Raw genomic sequence first — 26,576 nt, forward strand, 5'->3', positions numbered from 1 at the left:
ATTTAAAACAAATGTATTTTTTTTATCACTCAGTGGTGTCACCTAAAAAAAAACACAACACTCAGTGGTGTCACCCCAACAACCACAGAAATGGTAACCAGAGACCAACTGTTGCTTCCATGCGGTATCAGCACGTTCAATAATTATTTAATTTTGCTCCATAATAAATCAGTGCAGTGCTCAACATTAGACAGTTTCTAGTAGTAACGCCAATGTTAAATAAATACTAACTTATTTATTTCAACACTAATGTTATCGTAGACCGGTCTCCACCATCAGAGACTTGTGTTATGAAAAAGTATCCATAATTGTATCTTGAAACATATAGAAAATTATCTAACCGATACCTCCATTTCCAACCTGGACTCAAGGGTAGACGTAACATAGTCAACAAAGTCCGGGACACTCAACTTAGTATATGATATGTTACATTTAGTATGGTATGTATTAATTTGCGGATGTCCATCATCCATTTCTATGATATGTTACGAATTTGCTATTTGCTATGATATGTTACTATTTCCAATTTGTTGTGGCTAAAGTTAGCTACTTGGCTAATGTTATCTAGGTGGCTACGTTAGCTAGGCTAGGGGTTAACATTAAGGTTATGATTTAGGTTAAAGGTTTAGGGGAAGTAGTTTCAGAGTAGTAAAAAAATATTTATCCGTTATTTAACTAGACAAGACAGTTAAGAACAAATTCTTATCTACAATGACAGCCTGGGAACAGTGGGTTAACTGCCTTGTTCAGGAGCAGAATAACATATTTTTACCTTGTCAGCTCAGGGATTTGATATAGCAACCTTTCGGTTACTGGCCCAACGCTCTAACCACTAGGCTACCTGCCATCCCAAAAGTAATTGCAAGGTTGCTAATTAGCTAAAATGCTAAAGTTGTGCGTAATGAGATTCTAACACACAACCTTTGGGTTTTAGACCTTTGCATTAGCTAACATGCTAAGTAGCTAAAAAAGTAGTAAGTAGTAGCTAAAGTTGTCTGTGATGAGATTTGAACACACAATCTTTGGGTTCTATGCCTTTGCATTAGCTAATAAAATGAAACCGTTGCATTGGCTAACATGCTAAGTAGTTGCAAAGTAGCAAGTAGTTATAAAGTTGTCTGTGATTAGATTTGAACACAACCTTTGGGTTGCTAGATGTTCTTGCCATGACCGACCGACCAACCAACCACTCTCCTTTCGTTTTAACCTTCTGTAATCATACCAAACGGATTTTAGTTTACTATGTTACGCCTAGTCTATGAGACCAGCCTGCCATTTCTCGACCAACTACGCTTGTCCATTGCTTTTTCGGATTTCCCAGTTGTTTTGAACGCACTAGTCGGAAGTCGGAGATTTCCGAGTTCCCAGTTGGTTTGAACGCGGCACATGTCCCGGATATATGACGTTAGCAGCTGGACGTATGTGCATGCGACGCTGGAAATTTTTGCCAAAGTATATTTCCTCCGTTATAAAGACATTATGTGTAATCATGTTTTCTTTATACTGTGTGAGTCGACAATAGGAATCCAGAAAGAACTGCAACTTGATTTAAAGTGCAATGGCTCAGCATGGATTTCTACTCCCTGTTTATATGCACCTTTTCCCGCTACAATGACATCGGATGACAAGTCACATATATGTGTCTTGATTGGTTTCTTGCAGCTGGAAGCAGTCCAAAGCGGAAGTGCTCTTTCCCCAAACAGCAACAACAAAGTTACAATGTATCAATTCGTTCTTCAGATTGGCAGTTTCAGAATGTTGTCCATTGTTTTGTCAGGGGCTATTGAAGTTTGATATATATATATATATATATATATATACACACGTTTTATAATGGGAAATAATGGACACCACAGTGCATTATTTTTTAATAAAGATATGTTGACATTATTATGACCATTTATGTGTATACACACAAAGTAGGTATATGCAAAAGGCGATGATATTATGTATGTAATCTTTATTTATGCAACATCATTATGCCCTTTATCCTGCATGAAAGACAACACACAAAAAACTACAAAACAAATCGCAGGTAGGTTACGCTCCTGTCCGAAACTAGGCCTCACATGGCTCCAATGACAACTGGACAGCACAATAGCATACACAGTAGGACTACCAATAAACTGCCATTGCATAGTGTCCTCCTTTATATCACAGTTATTTAAGGTTAATGTTTTGATATCCCATAGCCCAATGATATAGGCAGGGCCTAGGCTAAAGGGAGAAATAGGCTAGGCCTAATTCTATAGAATTCTAAATAATGGCAGAATATTGCCCTGATGAAAAATGCATGTAGGCTATACATCGTCCATGGTTATTATCAAATGTCATTATTTGTGTCCATAATAAAGAAGGCTAATGCTAAAAGCAGTGTTCACAGATAAAGGGGGAACGGTGGAGGGGAGGGCGAACTAGTGAGCGGAGATATAAGAGTTCGGGTTGTTGGCTGGGGCAGTTGTAGAGAGGTAGGCTATTGCAATTGTGTTACAAACCGAAAAAACGATGAAATCCGCCGTCGCAGCTGCCGAAACAACGGTAGCATGGTAGCTTTGGACTGGGGTTTCCAAGACGAGCGCCGATATCTACACGTTACTGTAATTTTAACACCGAATTACTTATCCCCCTGATCGAGTCGGGTAAACCACCGTCCGAGATGGGGAAGGAGGTTAATGGTGTTTCGCGGAGCCGGTTTGAGGTGAGTTTATAATATATGCGATTGATAGATGACAATTATTTTTGATTGGTGTTATGGTGTTTGTTAAACTGCGTCCATGGTTGCGCACCGATGCAGCTTCCGCAGTCAATGTTTGGATTAGGGCAAACATGTTGTTTTCAAGTAACGACAACATCTTGATTTCTTCAATAGCTTACCAGAATGTACAATTATTAAATTGGATTATAGTTTAACAATTTGTTTTATAAAGCATTCATAGGTTAAGGCTGATTTTAAAATTGTGGAGCCTATCCGAGCTTTCTCTTTGTGCCGTCAAAACAAAGACAATGGCACAAACACAGACTTTTAGGCTTCACACTGATACGAAGCCCTACATTTCCCATCGTTTTATAAACATAAAATGTGATATAATATTCGGGCCTACTTCATCCTACTGTGTGACTGAGTTATTTCACAGAGTTGACGAATTGGAATGTTGTCTTTGATCAGCTATGGTTCTGTTGTGTGTAGACTCATGGCCGCTGCTGGTTGATTCTAATACAGATGGGCCATTCGCTCGGCCACGACTCGGCTAGTCCACCACCACACTCTGAATATCAACAGCAAATACAACAATATATCTGTTTTTCAAATCATACAGGCTATAATTTCCCTATAGATGTTTACGTTGACAGAAGTCCCATGTTGTTTTTTATGCAAGCGATCGTTATTCAACGTTGTGGCAAAGTTTGTCCCTTTATACGCAGCGATAAATAATGCACCAAATGTGAAATATTGCTTTGGATAAATAGTCTAACAAATGCCACTCGTGTGTGTGTTCACATCGTGACATTGGCCTGTCTACCATGAGCACTCTGTGTTGTTTAATCCTCATCTAGGCGGCGTAGGATTTGTGGTTTTATTTATTTTTAAAGTGCAACAGCTGACGACTCAGAAGATTCAGGCCGTACCGTCTGGCCTGACAAGCTGACATCTGCGGCAGATACGTGATCTGTAGTTTATTAGCCAATAACAAAGGACTTTAACGGTTTGCAGAGTAGAATTGAAATTGTGTTGCATTTATAGGCAGGCCTATTCTTAGTCACGCCCCTGTTTTTTTATGGATCGACATATTGCATATTGTCAAGAGGCCTAGTGTTTGTACATTGAAACGCTACAGTTAGAGATAAACAATTTTGTGTTGTGCGTATTTAGTTTCCAAAGTGATGAGGTGTGTTGTCTTCAGAAATTCTTAGTGTGAATCAGTCAGTGAGCTCAGTTCATATACCAGTACATGTACTGTAACCAAGGCAAGGCAACACATATCCCTTAAGTCTTAAGCATTTCCAACAGTTTTTCATAGACCAGAGACAAAAATGTTATAAGAGAATGTTAACCCATTGGCTTTGAATTGTGTCTTGTATTCTGAACATTCTATTTCAACGTTTTTTAGACCACACTGTCAGTTATTGAACTAATAGAAAGTCATTCATATCTAGATTTCATATTCAAAGGTTAGAGAACAATTTGTACATTTAACTTATAACTTATCATGATGGGAAAGGATCCAAATTATTTGAAAACTTCCTAAATAGTATGAGTATGATTTAGCCTTATTTCAAACCATTTGATTTACAGTGCATTCGGAAAGTGTTCAAGACCTCTTGACTTTTTCCACATTTTGTTAAGTTACAGCCTTATTCTAAAATAGATGAAATATGTATCAACCAACAAACAATACCCAATAATGACAAAGTGAAAACGGGTTTTCAGAAATGTATTTATAATTTATTTTATTAATTTATAAAATCAGCAAAAACAGAAACCTTATTTACACACGTATTCAGGTCCTTTGCTATGTGCCTTGAAATTTAGCTCAGGAGCATCCTGTTTCCATTGATCATCCTTGATGTTTCTACAACTTGATTGGAGTCCACCTGTGGTAAATGGACATGATTTGGAAAGGCACACACCTGTCTATATAAGATACCCATAGTTGACAGTGCATGTCAGAGCAAAAACCAAGGCATGAGATAGAAGGAATTGTTCGTAGAGTGCCGAGACAGGATTGTGTCGAGGCACAGATCTGGGGAAGGGTACCAAAACTTTTCGGGAGCATTGAAGGTTTCCAAGAACAAGAACCCGATGGTCACTCTGACAGAGCTCCAGAGTTTGTCTGTGGAGATGGGAGAACCTTCCAGAAAGACAACCATCTCTGCAGCACTCCACCAATCAGGCCTTTATGGAAGCCACTCCTCATTAAAAGGCACATCCCACTTGGAGTTTACCAAAAGTTATCTAAAGGACTTTCAGACCATGAGAAACAAGATTATCTGGTCTGATGAAACCAAGATTTAACTCTTTGGACTGAATGCCAAGTGTCACTTCTGGAGCAAACCTGGCACCATCCCTATGGTGAAGCAAGATGGTGCCAGCATCATACTATGGGGATGTTTTTCAGAGGCAGGGACTGAGACTAGTCAGGATTGAGGGAAAGATGAACTGCGCAAAGTACAAAGATCCTTGATGAAAACCTGCTCCAGAGCGCTCAGGACCTCAGACTGGGGTGAAGGTTCACCTTCCAACAGTACAACAACCTTATGTACACAGCCAACACAACGCAGGAGTGGCTTCGGGACAAGTATCTGAATGTTCTTAAGTGGCCCAGTCGGAGCCCACACTTTAACCCGATCGAACATCTCTGGAGAGACCTGAAAATAGCTGTGCGTCGACACTCCCTATCCAACTTGACAGAGCTTGAGAGGATCTGCAGAGAATAATGGGAGAAACTCCCCAAATGCAGGTGTGCCAAGCGTCATACCCAAGGAGACTCCAGGCTGTAATCGCTTCAACAAAGGTGCTTCAACAAAGTACTGAGTAAAGGATCTGAAAACGTTTTGCTTTGTCATGGGGTAATGTGTGGAGATTGAGGGGGGGAAACAATTGAATCAATTTTTTTAGAATAAGGCTGTAATGTAACAAGATGCGAAGAAAGTCAAGGGGCCTGAATGCTTTCTGAATGCACTGTACAATAGGATATATCACATGAAAGAGTATTTACCATTCAAGAAAAGGTACTTTGTAAAAATGTGTGACATAACATACTCAAACCATAAGGGCAGTTCCACGGTAACGGAATTGCGTAGATTTTTCGCTTAAAATGTATGCCCAACAAAAACCATTGATTTCAAAGTTTAACAAGCCTATGGAAAAGGAATAGTTTTGAAAGCAATTTACACGGAACCTTTTACAATAACACATTTACTGGAAGAACTGTGCAGATGCAAAGTTTGGTAACAGAATTTCATAAAAATCTCCCTGTGTCAACGTTTTCCAGAAACTCTAAACATCTGCTCCGAATTAAGATTCAACAATGTCTGCAGACAGACTGCGATGTCAGCTATGACCTGAGACATTGACTTTGAAAAATCTCTTTTGATTATTAAACTACAGTAAGTGAAGTGGATTTACACCCAGTAACGGAATTGCGGTAACAGAATTTTGTCATGGGTCCCTGATCTGTACTACACAGAAATGCATAATAATGGATATGCATATCATTCTCTTCATAGTGTTGTATCCTAAATAGGTACACAAAAGGTATAAATATGTAATATCCTCCTCTGCATATTTGGGTATTATTCTACACACGGGCTATTATTTTAATGAGCTCTGCCCCCAGACAAGACCAAATTTGAATGGACCAAATCAAAACCAATCATAGACCTCTGTTTCACAAGCTTGGACATTCAAAGTACAGTACAGCACAATAGAGCTCAGTGAAGGACAGAACAGTAGAGTTCGGTAGAGTATAGTTTACCATTGTAGCCAATTCAATTTCAGAAAATCACTTACCAATTTGGGGGGGGGGGGGGGGGGGGGGGGGGGGGGGTTTAATCACTTAATAATGAATTAACAAAATGGATATCTGTAAAAACAGTAACTTTATTGATAGGTCTACCTTTACTTGTTACTTAAAGATATGTTGGTTTTTGGTAAAGGAATTTCAAGGCACAGGGCAATGTTTCTTAAACTTACACAAGGCAAAAAAGTTATAGAAAACATGTTTATTAGTTGGCAGGGGTCTTTATTTCCTTAAGCATTGTTGTGTTTTTATGTATTTCTATTACCTTTTTTTTTTAAATACTTTTTCTGGTAGATGTTTTCTAAGACCCCTTTTCCATCTGTTTGGCCCGAAATCAAAGCCTTTACTCATTCTGAAATGTTTAGGATGGATTTTTTAAATGTATGTATGTATGTATGCCTTCTCAAAAATATAGTCTTCGTTTTCATTTGACACCAGATTTGATATGCTCATGTGGATTTCACATGTTGGTGCTCATGGGTCCTCTTTACATGGAAATGACCAATAACTACTGTGGCCCTGCAAACAATCACATAATGTTACACCACAAAGGAAAAACAACGTAGCCTATACGCCCCAGACCATGAGCATCTGGTTATTTTGGAAATGGCCGTGGATTATTTGACCCGTTGAGTAGTTCTCTGAAAGGCAAGCTTGTCAGAGTGAATTTGCCCCAAAAGCGAAATGCCTGTCCTTTCCTGCTCCCTCAGTGTGGAAGTAAACAGGGATCATAGGACAGGCTTAATGTACTATTGACCCAGTGTGTCTCCTGAATTTGTATTATAAGTTAACAGACAAATCATAGATTCACATTCAAAATATACATATATTAGAGGTCAGGCTAACAGCAGACTCATGTTGACTTTGTCAGAAATTTGCTCAAGTCTCTACAATGGATTAAGTATATTCCTGTTTATGCTTGATATCTTTGTCATTACATGGAACACCAGTATGGTTCAGCATTACTGCATTTGACAGGTCCTATTCTGACTACAATACTCCTCCCATTAATCATTTTTAAAATAATATATGCCATTTAGCAGACCAAAGTTATCCAAAGCGTCTTAGCGACAGGCCAACTAAGATATTTGTTCCACTAATTGGTGTTTTTGACCAATCACATCAGATCTTTTCGCGCATCTTTTTCAGAGCTGATAAGTTTGGTCGAAAGACAAAAAAAATCTGAATTTAATTGGCCTATCAGAATTGGGCTGATTGTGTAAATGCAGCCTTAGTCATACAACCAATGTTGTATGGGTGGCCCCAGGAATCAAAGACGAATGCAATTGACTTACCCATTAAGTGCTTCATACTTGGACAAATGTAAGTTTGCTCCTAAATATGGGAACTCTGCACACTAGAGTAGGATACTATTTTCCATGACATCATCTTTCAGTGTATCAAGGGACTGAATATCTCATGGGTCCTAATTCTCTGTCTGTGGGTGTGTTAAAACACCTCTTCTGTCGTCACTGTTCAGACATTTACAACGTAAACATGGGAAGCAAGAAAACAGTGAGATGATCAGACAGGAAGGAAGCAAGTGACATTTCACACCGGGTTTGATTAGGAGGCAGAAAATGTCTCAATCTCCACCGCACTCACTGTATCACCCCCTTTCTCCCATCAAGCTTTGACGTTGAACCTATCTACTGATGGTGATCGTTTATATGCTGGAGCTTTCCTTGGGGCGGGGCCAGAGAGAATAGAGGAAGTCTAGGCCAGTCCTGCTGTGAGCGACAGAGCCAGAGGAAGTTAACACACTCTCCTTCATCTCTTCCTCACAGATGTTCTCAAACAGCGACGAGGCCGTCATCAATAAGAAGCTGCCCAAGGAGCTGTTGCTACGGTGAGCGAGGGCTTTCCAATGACTGGGCCGTCTGCGCACACATAATATACCATGCCACATGCTCAACGCCATCAGACATCTTAACCTGCCCAAAACACAGCATCCACCTGCTCCACACAACACAGCCACTGACAATTTGGGAGGTTACATCGTGACACTTAGCCATGATCTACCTTAGAAACAAAGGGTGACTATACCGGGGCTCTAGTGGTTTGGTCAACATCACCGACCAACTGCCATCTGCCGCTCTCCCTCATGCGCCCCATCCCACTTGCCCCAATTTCCCCTCCCCCAATGCTAAAACTAATTAAACACAGATGGTCTGGGCTATAAAACATTCAAATCAATTAAGCAAAACAAAAAAAGTAAAAGCCCTTGAGCAAACAGAAAATGGAGGCCATAACTCAAGCCTGGGTCTCACCAGCAGAACGGTCTGGGATAGAGGTGCTGACAGTTGGGGGTGTGCTGAAGGTGCGGGGGGCCACAGACTGAGCTCTGATTTACTAGGGCTTTTGGGTTAGGGGCAGGCTTGCCGAGGCCAATTGCAACATTATACTCACCCTATATCACACTGGGCTGCAGAGTGCAATGTGTTCCATATGAATCCATCACACATCCACACTATTCTTGAAGGGCATAGATGGCAAGGCAGTATTCACACCTTGACTTCTTCCACATTTTGTGTTACAACCTGAATTTAAAAATGGGTAACATTTCAATGTTTTGGTTCACTGGCCTACACACAATACCCAATAATGTCAAAGTGGAATTGTTTATGGAAATGTTTACAAATGTAATAAAAATTAAAAGCTGAAATGTCTTGACTCAATAAGTATTCAACCCATTTGTTATGGCAATAAAATGTCTTAACGAGTGGCGTACGTTGTATGGACTCACTCTGTGTGCAATAATAGTTTTTGAATGACTACCTCATCTCTGTACCCCACACATACAGAAAATTGTAAGGTCCCTCAGTCGAGCAGTGAATTTCAAACACAGATTCAACCATAAAGACCAGAGACATTTTCCAATGCCTCGCAAAGAAGGCTACCTATTGGTAGATGGGCGAAGAATTTAAAAGCATACCTTGAAAATCCATTTGAGCATGGTGAAGTTATTATTTACACTTCGGATGCTGTATCAATTCACCCAGTCATTACAAAGATACAGGTGACCTTCCTAACTCAGTTGCCAGAGAGGAAGGAAACTGCTCAGGAATTTCACCATGAGGCCGGTGGTGACTTTAAAACCGTTACATAGTTTAATGGCTGTGATGGGAGAACTGAGGATGGATCAACAGCGTTGTAGTTACTCCACAATACTAACCTAATTGATAGTGAAAAGGAAGCCTGTACAGAATTCAAATATTTGAAAACAATCATGCATCCTGTTTGCAACAAGGCACTAAAGTAATAATGCAAAAAATGTGGCAAAGCAATTAACTTTTTGTCCGTAATACAGTGTTATTTTAGGAGGCCAATACGTTACGGAGTACCACTCTACATATTTTCAAGCATAGTGGTTGCTGCATAATGTTATGGGTATGCTTGTAATCGTTAAGGTCTGGGGAGTTTTTCAGGATAAGAAAATTAATGGAATGGAGCTAAGCACAGGCAAAATCCTAGATGAATTCACCTTTCTGCAGGACAATAACCTAAAATGCAATGCCAAATCTACACAGGAGTTGCTTACCAAAAACACAGTTTGACTTAAATCTACTAAAATCTATGGCAAGACCTGAAGTTTCACAGCTGCAATTGCTGTAAAAGGTGCTTCAACAAATATTGAGTCAGGGGTGTGAATACTTATGTAAATGAGAATGTAATAAATGTTGAGTTCTGGCTGTAACACAATGTGGAAAAAGTCAAGGGGTATGAATACCTTCTGAAGGCACTGGTACACGACATACATACATACATACATACATACAGTTGAAGTCGGAAGTTTACATATACTTAGGTTGGAGTCATTCACTTTTTCAACCACTCCACAAATTTCTATAGTTTTGGCAACTTGGTTAGGACATCTACTTTGTGCATGACACAAGTAATTTTTTCAACAATTGTTTACAGACATTATTTCACTGTATCACAATTCCAGTGGGTCAGAAATTGACTGTGCCTTTTAAACAGCTTGGAAAATTCCAGAAAATGATATCATGGCTTTATAAGCTTCTGACATCATCTGAGTCAATTGGAGGTGTACCTGTAGATGTATTTCAAGGCCTACCTTCAAACTCAGTGCCTCTTTGCTTGACATCATGGGAAAATCCAAATAAAAAAAATCAAGGTATTGGAGTGGCCATCACAAAGCCCAGACCTCAATCCTATAGAACATCTGTGGGCAGAACTGAAAAGGCGTGTGTGAGCAAGGAGGCCTACAAACCTGACTCCGTTACACCAGCTCTGTCAGGAAGAATGGGCCAAAATTCACCCAACTTATTGTGGGAAGCTACCTCAAACCCAAGTTAAACAATTTAAAGGCAATTCTAACAAATACTAGTTGAGTGTATGTTAACTTCTGACCCACTGGGAATGTGGGTCAGAAGTAGAAATAAATCATTCTCACTATTATTCTGACATTTCACATTCTTAAAATAAAGTGGTGATCCTAACTGACCTAAAACCGGGAATTTGTACTAGGATTAAATGTAAGGAATTGTGAAAAAAAAACTGTATTTGGCAAAGGTGTATGTTAACTGACAACTTCAACTGTACATGCAGTACCAGTCAAAAGTTGACACCTACTCATTCCTGGGTTTTTCTTTATTTGTACTATTTTCTACATTGTAGAATAATAGCGAAGATCAAAACTAAAAAATAACACATGTAGAAACAAAAAAACTCTTAAAGATTGTTTTTGTTTATTGTGTTATTGGCTTGTTTATTCCATGTGTAACTGTTGTCTGTTTTGCTTTATCTTGGCCAGGTCGCAGTTGTAAATGGGAACTTGTTCTCAACTAGCCTACCTTGTTAAATAAAGGTGAAAAAAATATATATATATATTTTTGAGATTCTTTAAAGTAGCCACCCTTTGCCTTGATGACAGCTTTGCACACTCTTGGCATTCTCTCAACCAGCTTCATGAGGTAGTCACCTGGAATGCATTTAAATTATCAGGTGTGCCTTGTTAATTTGTGGAATTTCTTTCCTTAATGCGTTTGAGCCAATCAGTTGTGTTGTGACAAGGTAGGGGTGCTATACAGCAGATAGCCCTATTTGGTAAAAGACCAAGTCCGCTTTATGGCAAGAACCGCTCAAATAAAAAAAGAGAAACGACAGTCCTCATTACTTTTAAGAAATGAAGGTCAGTCAATTTCAAGAACTTTGAAAGTTTCTTAATATGCAGTCGCAAAAACCATCAAGCGCTATGACGAAACTCGCTCTCATTAGGACCGCCACAGGAAAGGAAGACCCGGAGTTAACTCTGCTGCAGAGGATAAGTTCATTAGAGTTACCAGCCTCAGAAATTGCAGCCCAAATAAATGCTTTACAGCATTCAAGTAACAGACACATCTCATCATCAACTGTTCAGAAGAGACTGCATGAATCAGGCTTTCATGGTTGAATTGCTGCAAAGAAATCACTACTAAAGGACACCAATATTATTATTATAAAGAGCCTTTCTTGGGCCAAGAAACACAAGCAAATTAGACCAGTGGAAATCTGTTCTTTGGTCTTTGAGTCCAAATTTGAGATTTTTGGTACCAACCGCTGTGTCTTTGTGAGACACCGAGTAGGTGAGCGGGTGATCTCCGCGTGTATGGTTCCCACCGTGATGCATGGAGGAGGAGTTGTGTGGGTGCTTTGCTGGTGACACTGCCAGTGATTTATTTAGAATTCAAGGGACACTTAACCAGCATGGCTACCACAGCATTCTGCAGCGATACGCCATCCCATCTGGTTTGCGCTTAGTGGGACTATCATTTGTTTTTCAACAGGACAATGACCCACTATATCTCCAGGCTGTGTAAGGGCTATTTGACCAAGAAGGAGAGTGATGTAGTGCTGCATCAAATGACCTGGTCTCCACAATCACCCGACCTCATCCCAATTGGGATGGTTTGGGATGCGTTGGACCGCAGAATGAAGGAAAAGCAGCCAACAAGTGCTCAGAATATGTGGGAAGTCCTTCAAGACTGTTGGAAAAGCATTCCAGGTGAAGCTGGTTGAGAGAATGCCAAGAGTGTGCAAAACTGTCAAGGCAAAGGGTGGCTACTTTGAAGAATCTAAAATAAAAGTGTTAGTTACTACATGATTCCATATGTTATCTTATCGTTCTGATGTCTTCACTATTGTTCTACAATGTAGAAAATAGTTCAAACAAAGAAGAAACCTTGAATGAGTAGGTGTGTCCAAACTTTTGACTGGTATTGTACACACACACTGAGTATACCAAACATTAGGAACACCTTAATATTTAGTTGCACCCCCGTTTTCGCCCTCCGAACAGCCTTAATTCGTCGGGGCATGGACTCTACAGTTGTGGCCAAAAGTTTTGAGAATTACACAAATATTAATTTTCACAAAGTCTGCTGCTTCAGTGTCTTTAGATATTTTTTGTCAGATGTTACTATGGAATACTGAAGTATAACTACAAGCATTTCATAAGTGTCAAAGGCTTTTATTGACAATTACATTAAGTTGATGCAAAGAGTCCAAATTTGCAGTGTTGACCCTTCTTTTTCAAGACCTCTGCAATCCGCCCTGGAATGCTGTCAATTAACTTCTGTGCCACATCCTGACTGATGGCATTCTTGCATAATCAATGCTTGGAGTTTGTCAGAATTTGTGGGGTTTTGTTTGTCCACCAGCCTCTTGAGGTTTGACCACCAGTTCTCAATGGGATTAAGGTCTGGGGAGTTTCCTCGCCATGGACCCAAAATATCAATGTTTTGTTCCCCGACCCACTTAGTTATCACTTTTGCCTTATGACAAGGTGCTCCATCATGCTGGAAAAGGCACTGTTCGTCACCAAACTGTTCCTGGATGGTTGGGAGAAGTTGCTCTCGGAGGATGTGTTGGTACTATTCTTTATTCATGGCTGTGTTCTTAGGCAAAATTGCGAGTGAGCCCACTCCCTTGGCTGAGAAGCAACCCCACACATGAATGGTCTCAGGATGCTTTACTGTTGGCATGACAGAGGACTGATGGTAGCGCTCACCTTGTCTTCTCCAGAAAAGCTTGTTTCCAGATGCCCCAAACAGTCAGAAAAGGGATTCATTCGAGAAAATGACTTTAACCCAGTCCTCAGCAGTCCAATCCCAGTTACCTTTTGCAGAATATCAGTCTGTCCCTGATGTTTTTTCACACCAGGCCATCCTCTTGACACCAGGCCATCCTCCAAAAGTATTTGCCTCACTGTGTGTGCAGATGCACTCACACCTGCCTGCTGCCATTCCCGAGCAAGCTCTGTACTGGTGGTGCCCCGATCCCGCAGCTGAATCAACTTTAGGAGACGGTCCTGGCGCTTGCTGGACTTTCTTGGGCGCCCTGAAGCCTTCTTCACAACAATTGAACCGCTCTCCTTGAAGTTCTTGATGATATCCTTGCCTGTGAAGCCCTTTTTGTGCAAAGCAATGATGACTGCACATGTTTCCTTGCAGGTAACCATGATCAACAGAGGAAGAACAATGATTCCAAGCACCACCCTTCTTTTGAAGCTTCCAGTCTGTTATTCGAACTCCATCAGCATGACAGAGTGATCTCCAGCCTTGTCCTCCTCAACACTCACACCTGTGTTAACGAGAGAATCACTGACATGATGTCAGTTGGTCCTTTTGTGGCAGGGCTGAAATGCAGTGGAAATGTTTTTGGGGGATTCAGTTAATTTGCATGGAAAAGAGGGACTTTGCAATTAATTGCAATTCATCTGATCACTCTTCATAACATTCTGTAGTATATGCAAATTGCCATCATACAAACTGAGGCAGCAGACTTTGTGAAAATTAATATTTGTGTCATTCTCAAAATTTTGGGCCACGACTGTACAAGGTGTCGAAAGCGTTCCACAGCGATGCTGGCCCATGTTGACTCCAGTCCACAGTTGTCAAGTTGGCTGGATGTCCTTTGGGTGGTGGACCATTGTTGATACACACAGGAAACTGTTGAGCGTGAAAAACCCAGCATCGTTTGCAGTTCTCGACACAAACCGGTGCTCCTGGCACCTTCTGCCGTACTCTGTTCAAAGGCACTTACCTTTTTTGTCTTGCCCATACACCCTCTGAATGGCACACATTCTCAGTTGTCTCAAATCCTTCTTTAACCTGTCTCCTCCCCTTCATCTACACTGATTTGAAGTGGCTTTAACGAGTGACAAATGAGGGATCATAGCTTTCACCTGGATTCACATGGTTAGTCTGTCATGGAAAGAGGTGTTTTTAACATTTTGTGTGTGTTAATGCCCCACAACACAATCTCGCTCTGCAAAAGTAAACATTTATCCAGCCTTCAAGCACAATAACCATAGTAAAGTTAACATAAAGTCACCCACACAATAACACAATCATAAGTGTCATGCTCATCAAACAAAGTGGCAGAGTTCTATATGTAATTATAGGGTAGAACAGGGATTCTGGGTAGAGCCTTGTATACATAGAGGGCTCTGGTTCTGGGTACCAGGGGTTCTGAACCATCCCTGTCTGTGTTCCAGAATCTTCTCCTTTCTGGATGTGGTGACACTCTGTCGCTGTGCCCAGGTCTCACGGGTGAGTTGGTGTTTCTGAAGTGTGTATTTGGTTCAGTGTGAGTGTGTTCAATTGTGTGTTGGACAGAATAGTGAAACCAGTGAAGTTGACCTTGTGCCCCTCTCTCCCTCAGTCGTGGAATGTGCTCGCCCTGGACGGCAGTAATTGGCAGAGGATTGACCTTTTCGACTTTCAGAGAGATATTGAGGTCAGGAAGTCTCGCATAAACCTTCTTTTTCCTCACCTCTTCTCTCTCCTATCCTCTCCATCTCATCCTCACCTCTTCTCTCTCCTATCCTCTCCATCTCATCCTCACCTGCCATTAATTTTTTTGTTTTATTTTTTTGTCTGTCTGTCTTGCCATCTTTTATGGAAACAAAGTGGATATTCATGGCTTTGACCTTTTATAAACACAAACAACGTTGACATTAAACCCACATACCGTGATTATCTAAGATTGAATTCAGGACCTTAGCAGTTGATTGTCTACCAAAGGAAAGTTTTAATAGACTACTATTGATGTAGTGCGTTCACCACAGTCAATGCCATGTACTGTATGTCAGTCTATTGACCATGTCACTGTATGGATGACAACATATGACCATTTAAAGGCCTTTGAAATGTATGACTGATGTATTCACACACGTGACAAGTTTAGTACATTGCCATAATCAACGATGAACAACCTGAACGCCAGGTCAAGTATAATCGTGTTTGCCAGACTTGAGTGCCATATGAAGACAGACACTCAACAGGCTCTGTGAAATGGGTTCAAGTCAAGCAGTCAGTGTTTACAAAGATGGTTGAGTTTAGCCTAAACAGGCAGACTCCTACCCTATGCTCCTGCCACATGTATTTTTGCATGTATGTGAAAGTGAAGATGATCCCGGGATGAATCTGGTTTGTGAGAGGTGTTTGTTTGTGTCCGTGTGTTGCAGGGGCGAGTGGTGGAGAACATTTCGAAACGATGTGGGGGATTCCTGAGGAAGTTGAGTCTGCGGGGCTGTCTGGGGGTGGGGGACAGCGCTCTGAGGTGAGGACTGACTGGGAATCTGGACTAGACTGGGCACTCTTGGCACTGAGGAGGGTGAGGGGAGGAGATTGATTGTGGGAGCTGGAGGGCAAGTACACACACTCCAGTGCAAATATGTCTGTTCCTGTTTGTTTTTCAACAGAACCTTCTCCCAGAACTGCAGGAATATTGAGCTGCTTAGTTTAAATGGCTGCACCAAGATTACTGACAGGTATTTGCAGACATTTATGCCTTATTATGTTTGTCTAGTATAATTATGTTTCGCTAATGTACTAAATTGTTACATTATTATACATGTAAGCCTCTTGTCTCTTTCTCTCCCATGCAGCACATGTAATAGCCTCAGTAAGTTCTGTCCCAAGCTCAAGCACTTGGACCTCGCGTCCTGTACCTCAATCACCAACCTGTCACTCAAAGCACTTAGGTGAGGGGTCTCTCTTTCTCCCTCTCTCGTGCACACACACTCATACTGTCAGCATTCCTGGAAAAACCTTGTCACTCACCTTTTGGTGATTGGATTGTAGTCATCCCTCTTCATGCTCCGTGACAGTTTGTTGACTCTAGGACTAATATAAGCCAATCAAAATATCCGGGGACTTTTTTGAGATACAAGGTTTTTCTAGGACTCCGACAATACTCACTCTCTCACACACACACCGGGGAGTCTCCTCAGCAGGAGCAGATGGTTGCATCTGTTGTGCAGGCGTAGGGTGAACAGGTAATTCCGTTATTCAGGGGATGTGCATAAATTTGGGGGCACATTTGTTGTTTTGCCGTCTTTTTATCTAATATCTGTGCCGGGGTCTGACCCATTTTCTTCCCCTGCAGCGAGGGCTGTCCTCTGTTAGAGCAGCTTAACATCTCGTGGTGTGACCAGGTGACTAAGGATGGCATCCAGGCCTTGGTACGATGCTGTCCCGGACTCAAAGGCCTTTTCCTCAAGGGCTGCACACAGGTAGGGCCAGGGCAAAGGGCAACAAACGGGTCCGCTAGAGATGGAACCATTAAAAAGCACAAGGTCTCTACCTCGGTCTAAGAAAGGTGCATTAACAGAAGAAGAGACTGGATGTGTGAGAGGTATTCAGACACCCTTGGGAGGTGAAATGAACAAACGGATCGCATAAGGTTCGTATTGTAGCTAGGAGGATGAAGCGTTAAGATATAGGTAAACTGAAGGGCTGACTGAGGGGAGAGGGGCTTAGCTAGTCTAGATATGAGACCAGGGCTAATGTTTGTATTGCACGCAGTGTTATGGGGATGGTAGATCCAAACAGCAGGTAGGGCATTTAGTTGCAGGAGGGGGTTAGCTAGCTACAGTGCCTTGCGAAAGTATTCGGCCCCCTTGAACTTTGCGACCTTTTGCCACATTTCAGGCTTCAAACATAAAGATATAAAACTATATTTTTTTGTGAAGAATCAACAACAAGTGGGACACAATCATGAAGTGGAACGACATTTATTGGATATTTCAAACTTTTTTAACAAATCAAAAACTGAAAAATTGGCCGTGCAAAATTATTCAGCCCCTTTACTTTCAGTGCAGCAAACTCTCTCCAGAAGTTCAGTGAGGATCTCTGAATGATCCAATGTTGACCTAAATGACTAATGATGATAAATACAATCCACCTGTGTGTAATCAAGTCTCCGTATAAATGCACCTGCACTGTGATAGTCTCAGAGGTCCGTTAAAAGCGCAGAGAGCATCATGAAGAACAAGGAACACACCAGGCAGGTCCGAGATACTGTTGTGAAGAAGTTTAAAGCCGGATTTGGATACAGACCACTGCAAATCTACCAAGACCTGGCCGTCCCTCTAAACTTTCAGCTCATACAAGGAGAAGACTGATCAGAGATGCAGCCAAGAGGCCCATGATCACTCTGGATGAACTGCAGAGATCTACAGCTGAGGTGGGAGACTCTGTCCATAGGACAACAATCAGTCGTCTATTGCACAAATCTGGCATTTATGGAAGAGTGGCAAGAAGAAAGCCATTTCTTAAAGATATCCATAAAAAGTGTCGTTTAAAGTTTGCCACAAGCCACCTGGGAGACACACCAAACATGTGGAAGAAGGTGCTCTGGTCAGATGAAACCAAAATTGAACTTTTTGGCAACAATGCAAAACGTTATGTTTGGCGTAAAAGCAACACAGCTCATCACCATGAACACACCATCCCCACTGTCAAACATGGTGGTGGCAGCATCATGGTTTGGGCCTGCTTTTCTTCAGCAGGGACAGGGAAGATGGTTAAAATTGATGGGAAGATGGATGGAGCCAAATACAGGACCATTCTGGAAGAAAACCAGATGGAGTCTGCAAAAGACCTGAGACTGGGACGGAGATTTGTCTTCCAACAAGACAATGATCCAAAACATAAAGCAAAATCTACAATGGAATGGTTCAAAAATAAACATATCCAGGTGTTAGAATGGCCAAGTCAAAGTCCAGACCTGAATCCAATCGAGAATCTGTGGAAAGAACTGAAAACTGCTGTTCACAAATGCTCTCCATCCAACCTCACTGAGCTCGAGCTGTTTTGCAAGGAGGAATGGGAAAAAATGTCAGTCTCTCGATGTGCAAAACTGATAGAGACATACCCCAAGCGACTTACAGCTGTAATCGCAGCAAAAGGTGGCGCTACAAAGTATTAACTTAAGGGGGCTGAATAATTTTGCACGCCCAATTTTTCAGTTTTTGATTTGTTAAAAAAGTTTGAAATATCCAATAAATGTCGTTCCACTTCATGATTGTGTCCCACTTGTTGTTGATTCTTCACAAACAAATACAGTTTTATATCTTTATGTTTGAAGCCTGAAATGTGGCAAAAGGTCGCAAAGTTCAAGGGGGCCGAATACTTTCGCAAGGCACTGTACCTCATTGGTGGGGTTACCTTGGTGCACTGCTAATGGGATTTCAAATGACTCTCTCTGTCTCTTTCCTCTCTCTGCCTCTGCCTCTCTCTGCCTCTCTCTCTCTGCCTATTTCTCTCTGCTTCTTTCCGTCTCCACATATTAACTAGTTGGAGGATGAAGCACTGAAGCACATTGGTGCACACTGTCCAGAGCTGGTCACTCTCAACTTACAGACGTGTTCGGTAAGCAAGCACCTCTTTCAGTGTTTAGGTCACATAACAGCAAAACCTGCTGGTCACAGCTCCAAAATAAAGTGAGTGTCTTGCTTGATATTTCAGCACCCATCATGTTTGGGGCTGAATGCTTTGTTGTGGTGGGTTGGGGGCTAGTAACTCCTGAATAGGTTTGTCATTGAGAAATTAGGAATTTGAGAAATGAGGAATCTCTAATAGCTGTTGTGGCCATCCATATGGAAGGTAAATGAGTAATGTCCTGCCTCTCTGCTGTTTTTTTTGTGGACTTCTTTTGTGTACAAGGCTGCTCAGTCAGTCTGCATCCTGCCCTGCAGTAGAGGGACTGGTGTGGACTGAGGCCTGCCCTGCCATCTAACCTACATAACGAATAGCGTGTGAAATCCACCCAGACAACACATTTGTTTCTCTGGCATCCTCTTTATCGGTGTCTCCAAATTCCCTTCCTGTTATGTCTACACCCCAAATGCCTCCCTCCCTCCCTCCCTCCCTCTTTCATTCCTTGTCTCCTTCTCAATGTCTCCCATCTTTCAACAGCTCCCTCTTCTTTTGCCAGACTCACCTCTTTTTCGTCCTCTCTCTCTCTCTTTTTACACCTATGCTTTCTCTGTGTGGTTCCCCCTCGCAACTTTCTGCAATCTTGTAAGATCAGAACTATAGAGGGAAAAGAAAAGAAAATATATCACAAAACAAGATATGATTCTCATTCACCGTTCTGAGGTGGATATTCATAGCCTACGGCATCAGTTATGGTAATATTATGTTAATTTTGTAATAATGGTGTTATAGCTGTTTGATGCTGTGGAAGTTCTGCTAGTTACCCGTGCCTGTTTCCCTCTGAGCAGCAGATCACAGATGAAGGTCTCATTACTATATGCCGGGGCTGTCACCATCTGCAGTCGCTGTGTGTCTCAGGTTGTGCCAACATCACAGACGCCATCCTCCACGCCTTGGGACTGAACTGCCCGCGCCTCAGGTTGGTACTCCCTTTGCTCCTATTCTACCTCCTCACCCCGAACTTTGCTCAAACCCCTCCACACTGGTCTAAGGTGTGTGTGTGTGTGTGTGTGTCCACCAAGCCCGCCTCATCCAACCCACATCCACGCTACCCCCACCCATCCCTGCTTCTATCCCCTGTTCACTCCAAATACCACCAGAAACCCCATACAACCCTTCATACATTAACGACTCAAATACACCCCGCTCTCCTTTCTGGTTAGTGCCCAAGTTAACCCATCTTGTATTTCCTCACACGTCAATACATAGCAGTTCCCCCGACCATAACAGTATGTCCTGTCTCCTTTCAGAATATTAGAGGTGGCTCGCTGCTCTCAGCTCACAGATGTGGGCTTCACTACACTGGCAAGGGTGAGTGTGGAAACTGAAGCAGGTCACACACACCTCTGACATACACTACCGTTCAAAAGTTTGGGGTCACCTATACATTTCCTTGTTTTTAAAAGAAAATCATTATTTTTTGTCCATATAAAATAACATCAAATTGATCAGAAATACAGTGTAGACATTGTTAATGTTGTAAATGACTATTGTAGCTGGAAACTGCTGATTTCTTATGGAATATCTACATAGGTGTACAGCGGCCCATTATCAGCAACCATCACTCCTGTGTTCCAATGACCGGTTGTGTTAGCTAATCCAAGTTTATCATTTTAAAAGGTAAATTGATCATTAGAAAACCCTTTTGCAATCATGTTAGCACAGCTGAAAACTGTTCTGATTGAAGAAGCAATATAACTGGCCTTCTTTAGACAAGTTGAGTATCTGGAGCATCAGCATTTGTGGGTTTGATTACAGGCTCAAAATGGCCAGAAACAAAGAACTTTCTTCAGAAACTCGTCAGTAAATTCTTGTTCTGATAAATTAAGGCTATTCCATGAGAGAAATTGCCAAGAAACTGAAGATCTCGTACAACGCTGTGTACTTCTCCCTTCACAGAACAGTGCGAACTGGCTCTAAGCAGAATAGAAAGAGTGGGAGGCCCCAGTGCACAACTGAGCAAGAGGACAAGTACATTAGTGTCTAGTTTGAGAAACGGATGCTTCACAAGTCCTCAACTGGCAGCTTCATTAAATAGTACCCACAAATCACCAGACTCAACGTCAACAGTGAAGAGGCAACTCCGGGTTGCTGGTCTTGTGTCTGTGTTCTTTTGCCCATCTTAATCTTTTCTCTATATAGGCCAGTCTGAGATATGGCTTTTTCTTTGTAACGCTACCTAGAAGGCCAGCAAACTTTTGAACGGTAGTGTATATGTGTTGTCTTAGTGTTCTTTTTTTTTTTTGTGGCAGAATTGTCATGAGCTGGAAAAGATGGACCTGGAAGAGTGTGTGCAGGTGAGCTAGCCTGTGCAACACGCACGTTCCCACACACACTAACATACACTGTAGCACCATCCACCAGAAGGATACGTTTGTTTATGTCCCTCCCCAGATCACGGACGGCACACTCATCCAGTTGTCCATCCACTGCCCTCGTCTGCAAGTTCTGGTGAGCACTAGCTAATGGCTTCTATCCTAGGAGCTTGTCTCAAACATGCTTTGTTCAATCTAAGGAACCTCTTGAAATTCTACGAAATACATTTCAGAAGAACTTGTTTCTTAGATAATCCACAGTCTCATGGTGTTAATAACAAAAGACACCCAGTGTGTCGGGTGGCAGTAGTATTGCTGTTCTAAACTGTGTTCCCTTGTTGTTGTTGTGATCTCTCTCTCTCTCGCTCTCTCTCACTCACTCACTCACTCACTCACTCACTCACTCACTCACCCACTCAGAGCCTGTCTCACTGTGAGCTGATTACTGATGATGGCATTAGACATCTGGGCAGCGGGCCCTGTGCCCACGACCGGCTGGAGGTGATCGAGCTGGACAACTGCCCCCTGATCACGGACGCCTCGCTGGAGCACCTGAAGACCTGCCACAGCCTGGACCGCATCGAGCTCTACGACTGCCAGCAGATCACCCGCGCAGGCATTAAGAGACTAAGGGTAGACACTGGTGCTACAGCGTACATTGCTGCTTATGCGTTGTGCAGACACCCAGACTCGCATAGATTACAGTAGAGGAATTAACATTTCTTAGATGCGGTTGTATAGACCCTTACACCAACACTTGTGTTTTTTATCTCTTTCTCTCCTCCTCTCCAGACCCATCTACCTAACATCAAAGTGCACGCGTATTTCGCCCCAGTCACCCCACCCCCCTCGGTCGGGGGGAGTCGCCAGAGATTCTGTCGTTGCTGTATCCTGCTATGATGTGAAGACTGCGCCCACCCCCCCTCCCAAAATCTGCCCTTCCACCCAACCTGGCTCGGCCTGGTCCGATCCGGCCTCCAGGTATACATGCTGGTGTGTCCCCCCCCGATTGGAGCTGCAGAGAGAGGGAGAGAGCCCAACCACCACAGGGTCTGGGAAGAACCTTCCCCACGACGTTCCCAAACCCACTCACAACAGCCTTTGTCAAACACACAAATAAACACACACCCACACACACATCACCACAGATGAGCGTCAGTACATTCCCTGCTGTCCCCAGGCCCATGTGCTAAAGACCACCCAGCATTACAGGGAGGATTACATAATAGAACCACTGCTGTTTACAGATTAGGCTCCTGATACACTGTATGGACTACATGAAACTAGGGCTCACTGGATACAAGGTTCCCTATGGACTAGTATGACCTTTTACTGAAGGATCATGAAGATAGGTTTGGATCAGAAACTCACATCCAATGTGTCTGGGTGTTGGGAGGATAACCAGAAACATGGCTAGAGCTATGAGGATATTGGTTTGGTAGGAATGCCCTCAGAATCTTTCAACGACTGACAAGCTACCTCTAGACATCTTTGTTATCCTCTGGTTCCAGACTGCCCACTCCAAACATATAGCTAGGCCAGTTTTTTATTTTATTACAAAAGACCGGTTTCCATTGGCACTTTGAAGTCAACCCAGGTTGGACTGGCCTTGGTGGGCAAGCTGAAATTGCGTTTCCGCTGCCTCCAAATAGAATAAATGATGTCATGTTGCTAGGTAGTCAATATGTGACTGCAGCTGGCTTCGCTAATGTTGCTAACTGGCAAGATGTTGACGAAGTTAAAGCATTGTGAGGGTGAATTTAAATAACTTTAACCCATACTCCTGTCAGTGCTAGCCATACTCGGAGCCATGTATTTAGCTTGCTAACTAGCCAAACGGTTAGCGTTGCCATTCGCAATTGGCTAGCTAGCTAACCAAGCAAACCAGGCAACCGGTTTAATATGATGCAACTACGACCTGGCCAGCTACAATTCCTGCTAGCTCATTTTAGCTAGCTACAGTAGCTTGTTTTAACTCAGAAATGCTAGCTAATAATGGTAGCTATCATTTTAGGGCTGACTGTTGTCATAAAGGTTTGTGTAGTGCAAAGATATATGGATCCAGCTGTGGTGGTAATTCGTGTCATGTCTAACTACTGCATTACTGCTTGTCCATGTGCTAGCTGTCAGCTCACACACCCAGATGAGCTAGCTAAACGTTGGCAGCACCCAGCAGTGATTTTTTAATTAAAACATTTTATTTTTTTAACTGCGTTACCAGCTTGACCAGTTGTGAAACTGGCCTGCTCTGGCTCGAATTTGGGAATTCCATTCGAAACAGCTCTAATTTGGCCCTAATTTTAAGTGCTAGTGGAAAAGGGTGTCTTCTACAACCATTAAACTGCCCCCCCCCCCCCCCCCCCCCCCCCCAAACATAGTGTAGATGCAGTAGGTGGTAGTTCTTATCTAGACTCAAAGTAGCTGCAAAGTAGCTGCAGCTTAATGCAGGCCTGCTAGGGGATATGCTGAGTTTATCCAGCAAAATGATGACAGAGTCTCTGACTCACCTAATAGTTTACTGCCACATGACTACACACACTTGAACATGCGCGCGCACACACACACACACAGCTCAATACCCTTTCCCCCTTCCCCTTTCTCTGTTACAATCAGAAGCTTCATTGTACAAAAAAAAAAGAGAGAATGGTGAATATTTTTCTAAAAAGGACACCAATTGAGACTTACACGTGGGGACTTGAGAAGATGCCAAATGTTGCATGTAACAATTCTAGTTTTTTAAATGTAATATATGTAAGTACTGTGGAAATCCAGCCCCGCAGCCAGCTAAACCACACCACAGACCATCGTGTGAAGGAGAGATTTACATCAATGGGTCTCGCACTATGAACTATGTTAAGCCAAACACGTACTGTGTGTGTGTGTGTGTGTGTGTGTGTGAGAGAATGTTCCGGGGCTATGGGGAGTAGTTTGGACAGTGAACCATTTTGGAGACATAATAAACCAGGCCCCTGCAAGCTAGTCTTAACAACAGCAAAATATAGAATACAGACACAAACTCATAAAATAAAAAAGATTGACGTCACTGCGAGTTTGTGATGCCAGACAGACCAGGAGAACGGAAAGAAAAAGCAAACCGAAAACAAAGTATCTGTATTTTTATTTTGTTGCTTTTAGTCTTTTTTTTCCCTTGTTGATGAACATTCTTTATGAATGCGAGCTGGCGAACCACACATGGGTAGGAGGAGATGCCCAGTGTTGCTCGCGGGCACCGGGATCTGGTCAGTGACAGTGATGCCCCTTCAACTCCCATGAGGCCTTGCAGGGGAGAGGGTGCTATTGAAGTTGACCCTGCCACCAGCGCAACGCCCCCTCTTTCTGCCTGGATCCAGTGACATGAGAGGAGGAGGGGCCGCTGGGATTGGATAGGAACAAGGAAGTTGTTTAGAATCTTGACCTGGAGTGAGCTGAGCACACAACACTGGCCTGCTGACAGATGTTGGAGTGCAGGGGTATGTGTCCCAAAACGCCACAACTACCACCTTATGAAAAGACTTTGACCCCTGTTCATGAGTATCAAAGCCTTTCATCTGGATCCTTCCTCCTCTCCCACACTTTAACCTTCTCTGTTTTCTGTCTCTCCTCTTCGATTCTCTCTGTTCTGTTTTTCTTTTTGTAGTTGTCTTTGTTTTAGCCTTTTTCTGTTCAAGTTGGTGACTTCTACATCTCGTTCTCACCCCTCGCCACTCTCTTTTCTGTTTGGTGTGTTTTGGGGTGGGGCTGTTTTTGTTTTGCATTCAGTCATGAGTTCAGTGTTTTCCCCAGTTAAGTTTGAGCCCTCTTGCAGTCCTTGGTTTTTGGTCTTATGCGGTTTGTGTTCTATTACGAGTTCTTGTTACCTAATGTCCAGAGTGTAGCCTTTGTACAGCGGGAAGGGTTGGACACAGTGCAATTTGTAAAATAAGTTAATGATGAGGATGAACCGGTGTCCATTGTATGTATAATGGATGTTATACAACGTATTGAATGTGTTTCCATGAAGGTGTTGTCTGGGAACGTGGGGGGTTAGGGCCTAGGTTGTGTGCTGATGTAGCAGAAACAGATTCCTCTCCTGATGTGCTTTCCCTTTACTTGTTATGCCTTGCTTTGGGGATCCCCTAACACCATGATGCAGCCCAGCCCACTGTAGAAACAAAACAGAGTTGGTACGCCCAATATAAATGTTTTAATGTTCCCTAAAAATGCATATTTCCTTCTAAGATTCAAACAAACCAACAGGCAAAACATTTAATGATGATTATTTTCTATTTTGTGATTTGTCAGCCAGGGGTAGAAGTGGGAGGGGGATAATGCAAACTGAGATGAATCTAGTCTGATCTGTTTTGTTGAATGTGGGTTTATGGGGGATTAGAGAACATCCAGGAGCCAAGATGGCAGAGATGCATAATGTACTCTTGTACTACTCACCCTCTGGCTACGTGCAACTGTGCTTCCACTGCTCTGTACGGTCTGAAGTTACTGGAAGGAAAGTCATGGTGAAGCCTGGATCCAGAACACCTGTTTGCCCTCTTCACACAGTTGCTGAGTCACAGGCACCACTTCTACTCGCTTAGTCATACACAGACACACTGAGACACACACGGTACGCACTGACCATTTGCACTCCCATGGTCCTCTCTGAATCATAACTCAGTTGAGAGCGAAGGTATGCAGAGTAGACATGCAAGCCTACACATACACACTATTGACAGCACAGACAACAGGCAAATTCAGACTCGAGCGGTACCTTTTAGAATGTATTCAGTATACAAACACATGAGAACATGTCCATACCGGGTTCTCATAAACTACACAAACTACCCTGTAGAATGTCAAGACGAAACACATGCAAAACAATTATACTGCTTCATTCCACTTTTTTCCCCAGCAGTTTACATGAAAGATGACAGATGACTGAATTCTGGATCGGTCCACTCAGTCCCTATGACTAGGCTGTGTGTTGGAGGGGGTAGGGGAGGAGGGATGGCTGCGTGAACAAGATGGTGGATCTAAAG

At 42.5% G+C, this 26,576-nt stretch overlaps 1 protein-coding gene across 1 annotated transcript; it reads left to right on the plus strand.

Annotated features, from left to right (window-relative positions):
• Positions 1 to 2,438: 2,438 nt before the first annotated feature.
• On the plus strand, positions 2,439 to 25,764 carry LOC139364657 (F-box/LRR-repeat protein 20). Its single transcript, XM_071101587.1, has 15 exons — positions 2,439 to 2,698; positions 8,309 to 8,370; positions 15,022 to 15,076; positions 15,189 to 15,263; positions 15,994 to 16,088; positions 16,231 to 16,299; positions 16,417 to 16,512; positions 16,917 to 17,043; positions 19,109 to 19,183; positions 20,038 to 20,168; positions 20,500 to 20,560; positions 21,502 to 21,546; positions 21,644 to 21,700; positions 21,985 to 22,197; positions 22,357 to 25,764. The coding sequence occupies exons 1-15, from the start codon at positions 2,657 to 2,659 to the stop codon at positions 22,462 to 22,464; spliced, it is 1,311 nt and encodes a 436-aa protein (XP_070957688.1). The 5' UTR covers positions 2,439 to 2,656; the 3' UTR covers positions 22,465 to 25,764.
• Positions 25,765 to 26,576: the final 812 nt, after the last annotated feature.

Source organism: Oncorhynchus clarkii, chromosome 13 (assembly GCF_045791955.1).
Source record: "Oncorhynchus clarkii lewisi isolate Uvic-CL-2024 chromosome 13, UVic_Ocla_1.0, whole genome shotgun sequence".
Classification (NCBI taxonomy): Eukaryota; Metazoa; Chordata; class Actinopteri; order Salmoniformes; family Salmonidae; genus Oncorhynchus; species Oncorhynchus clarkii.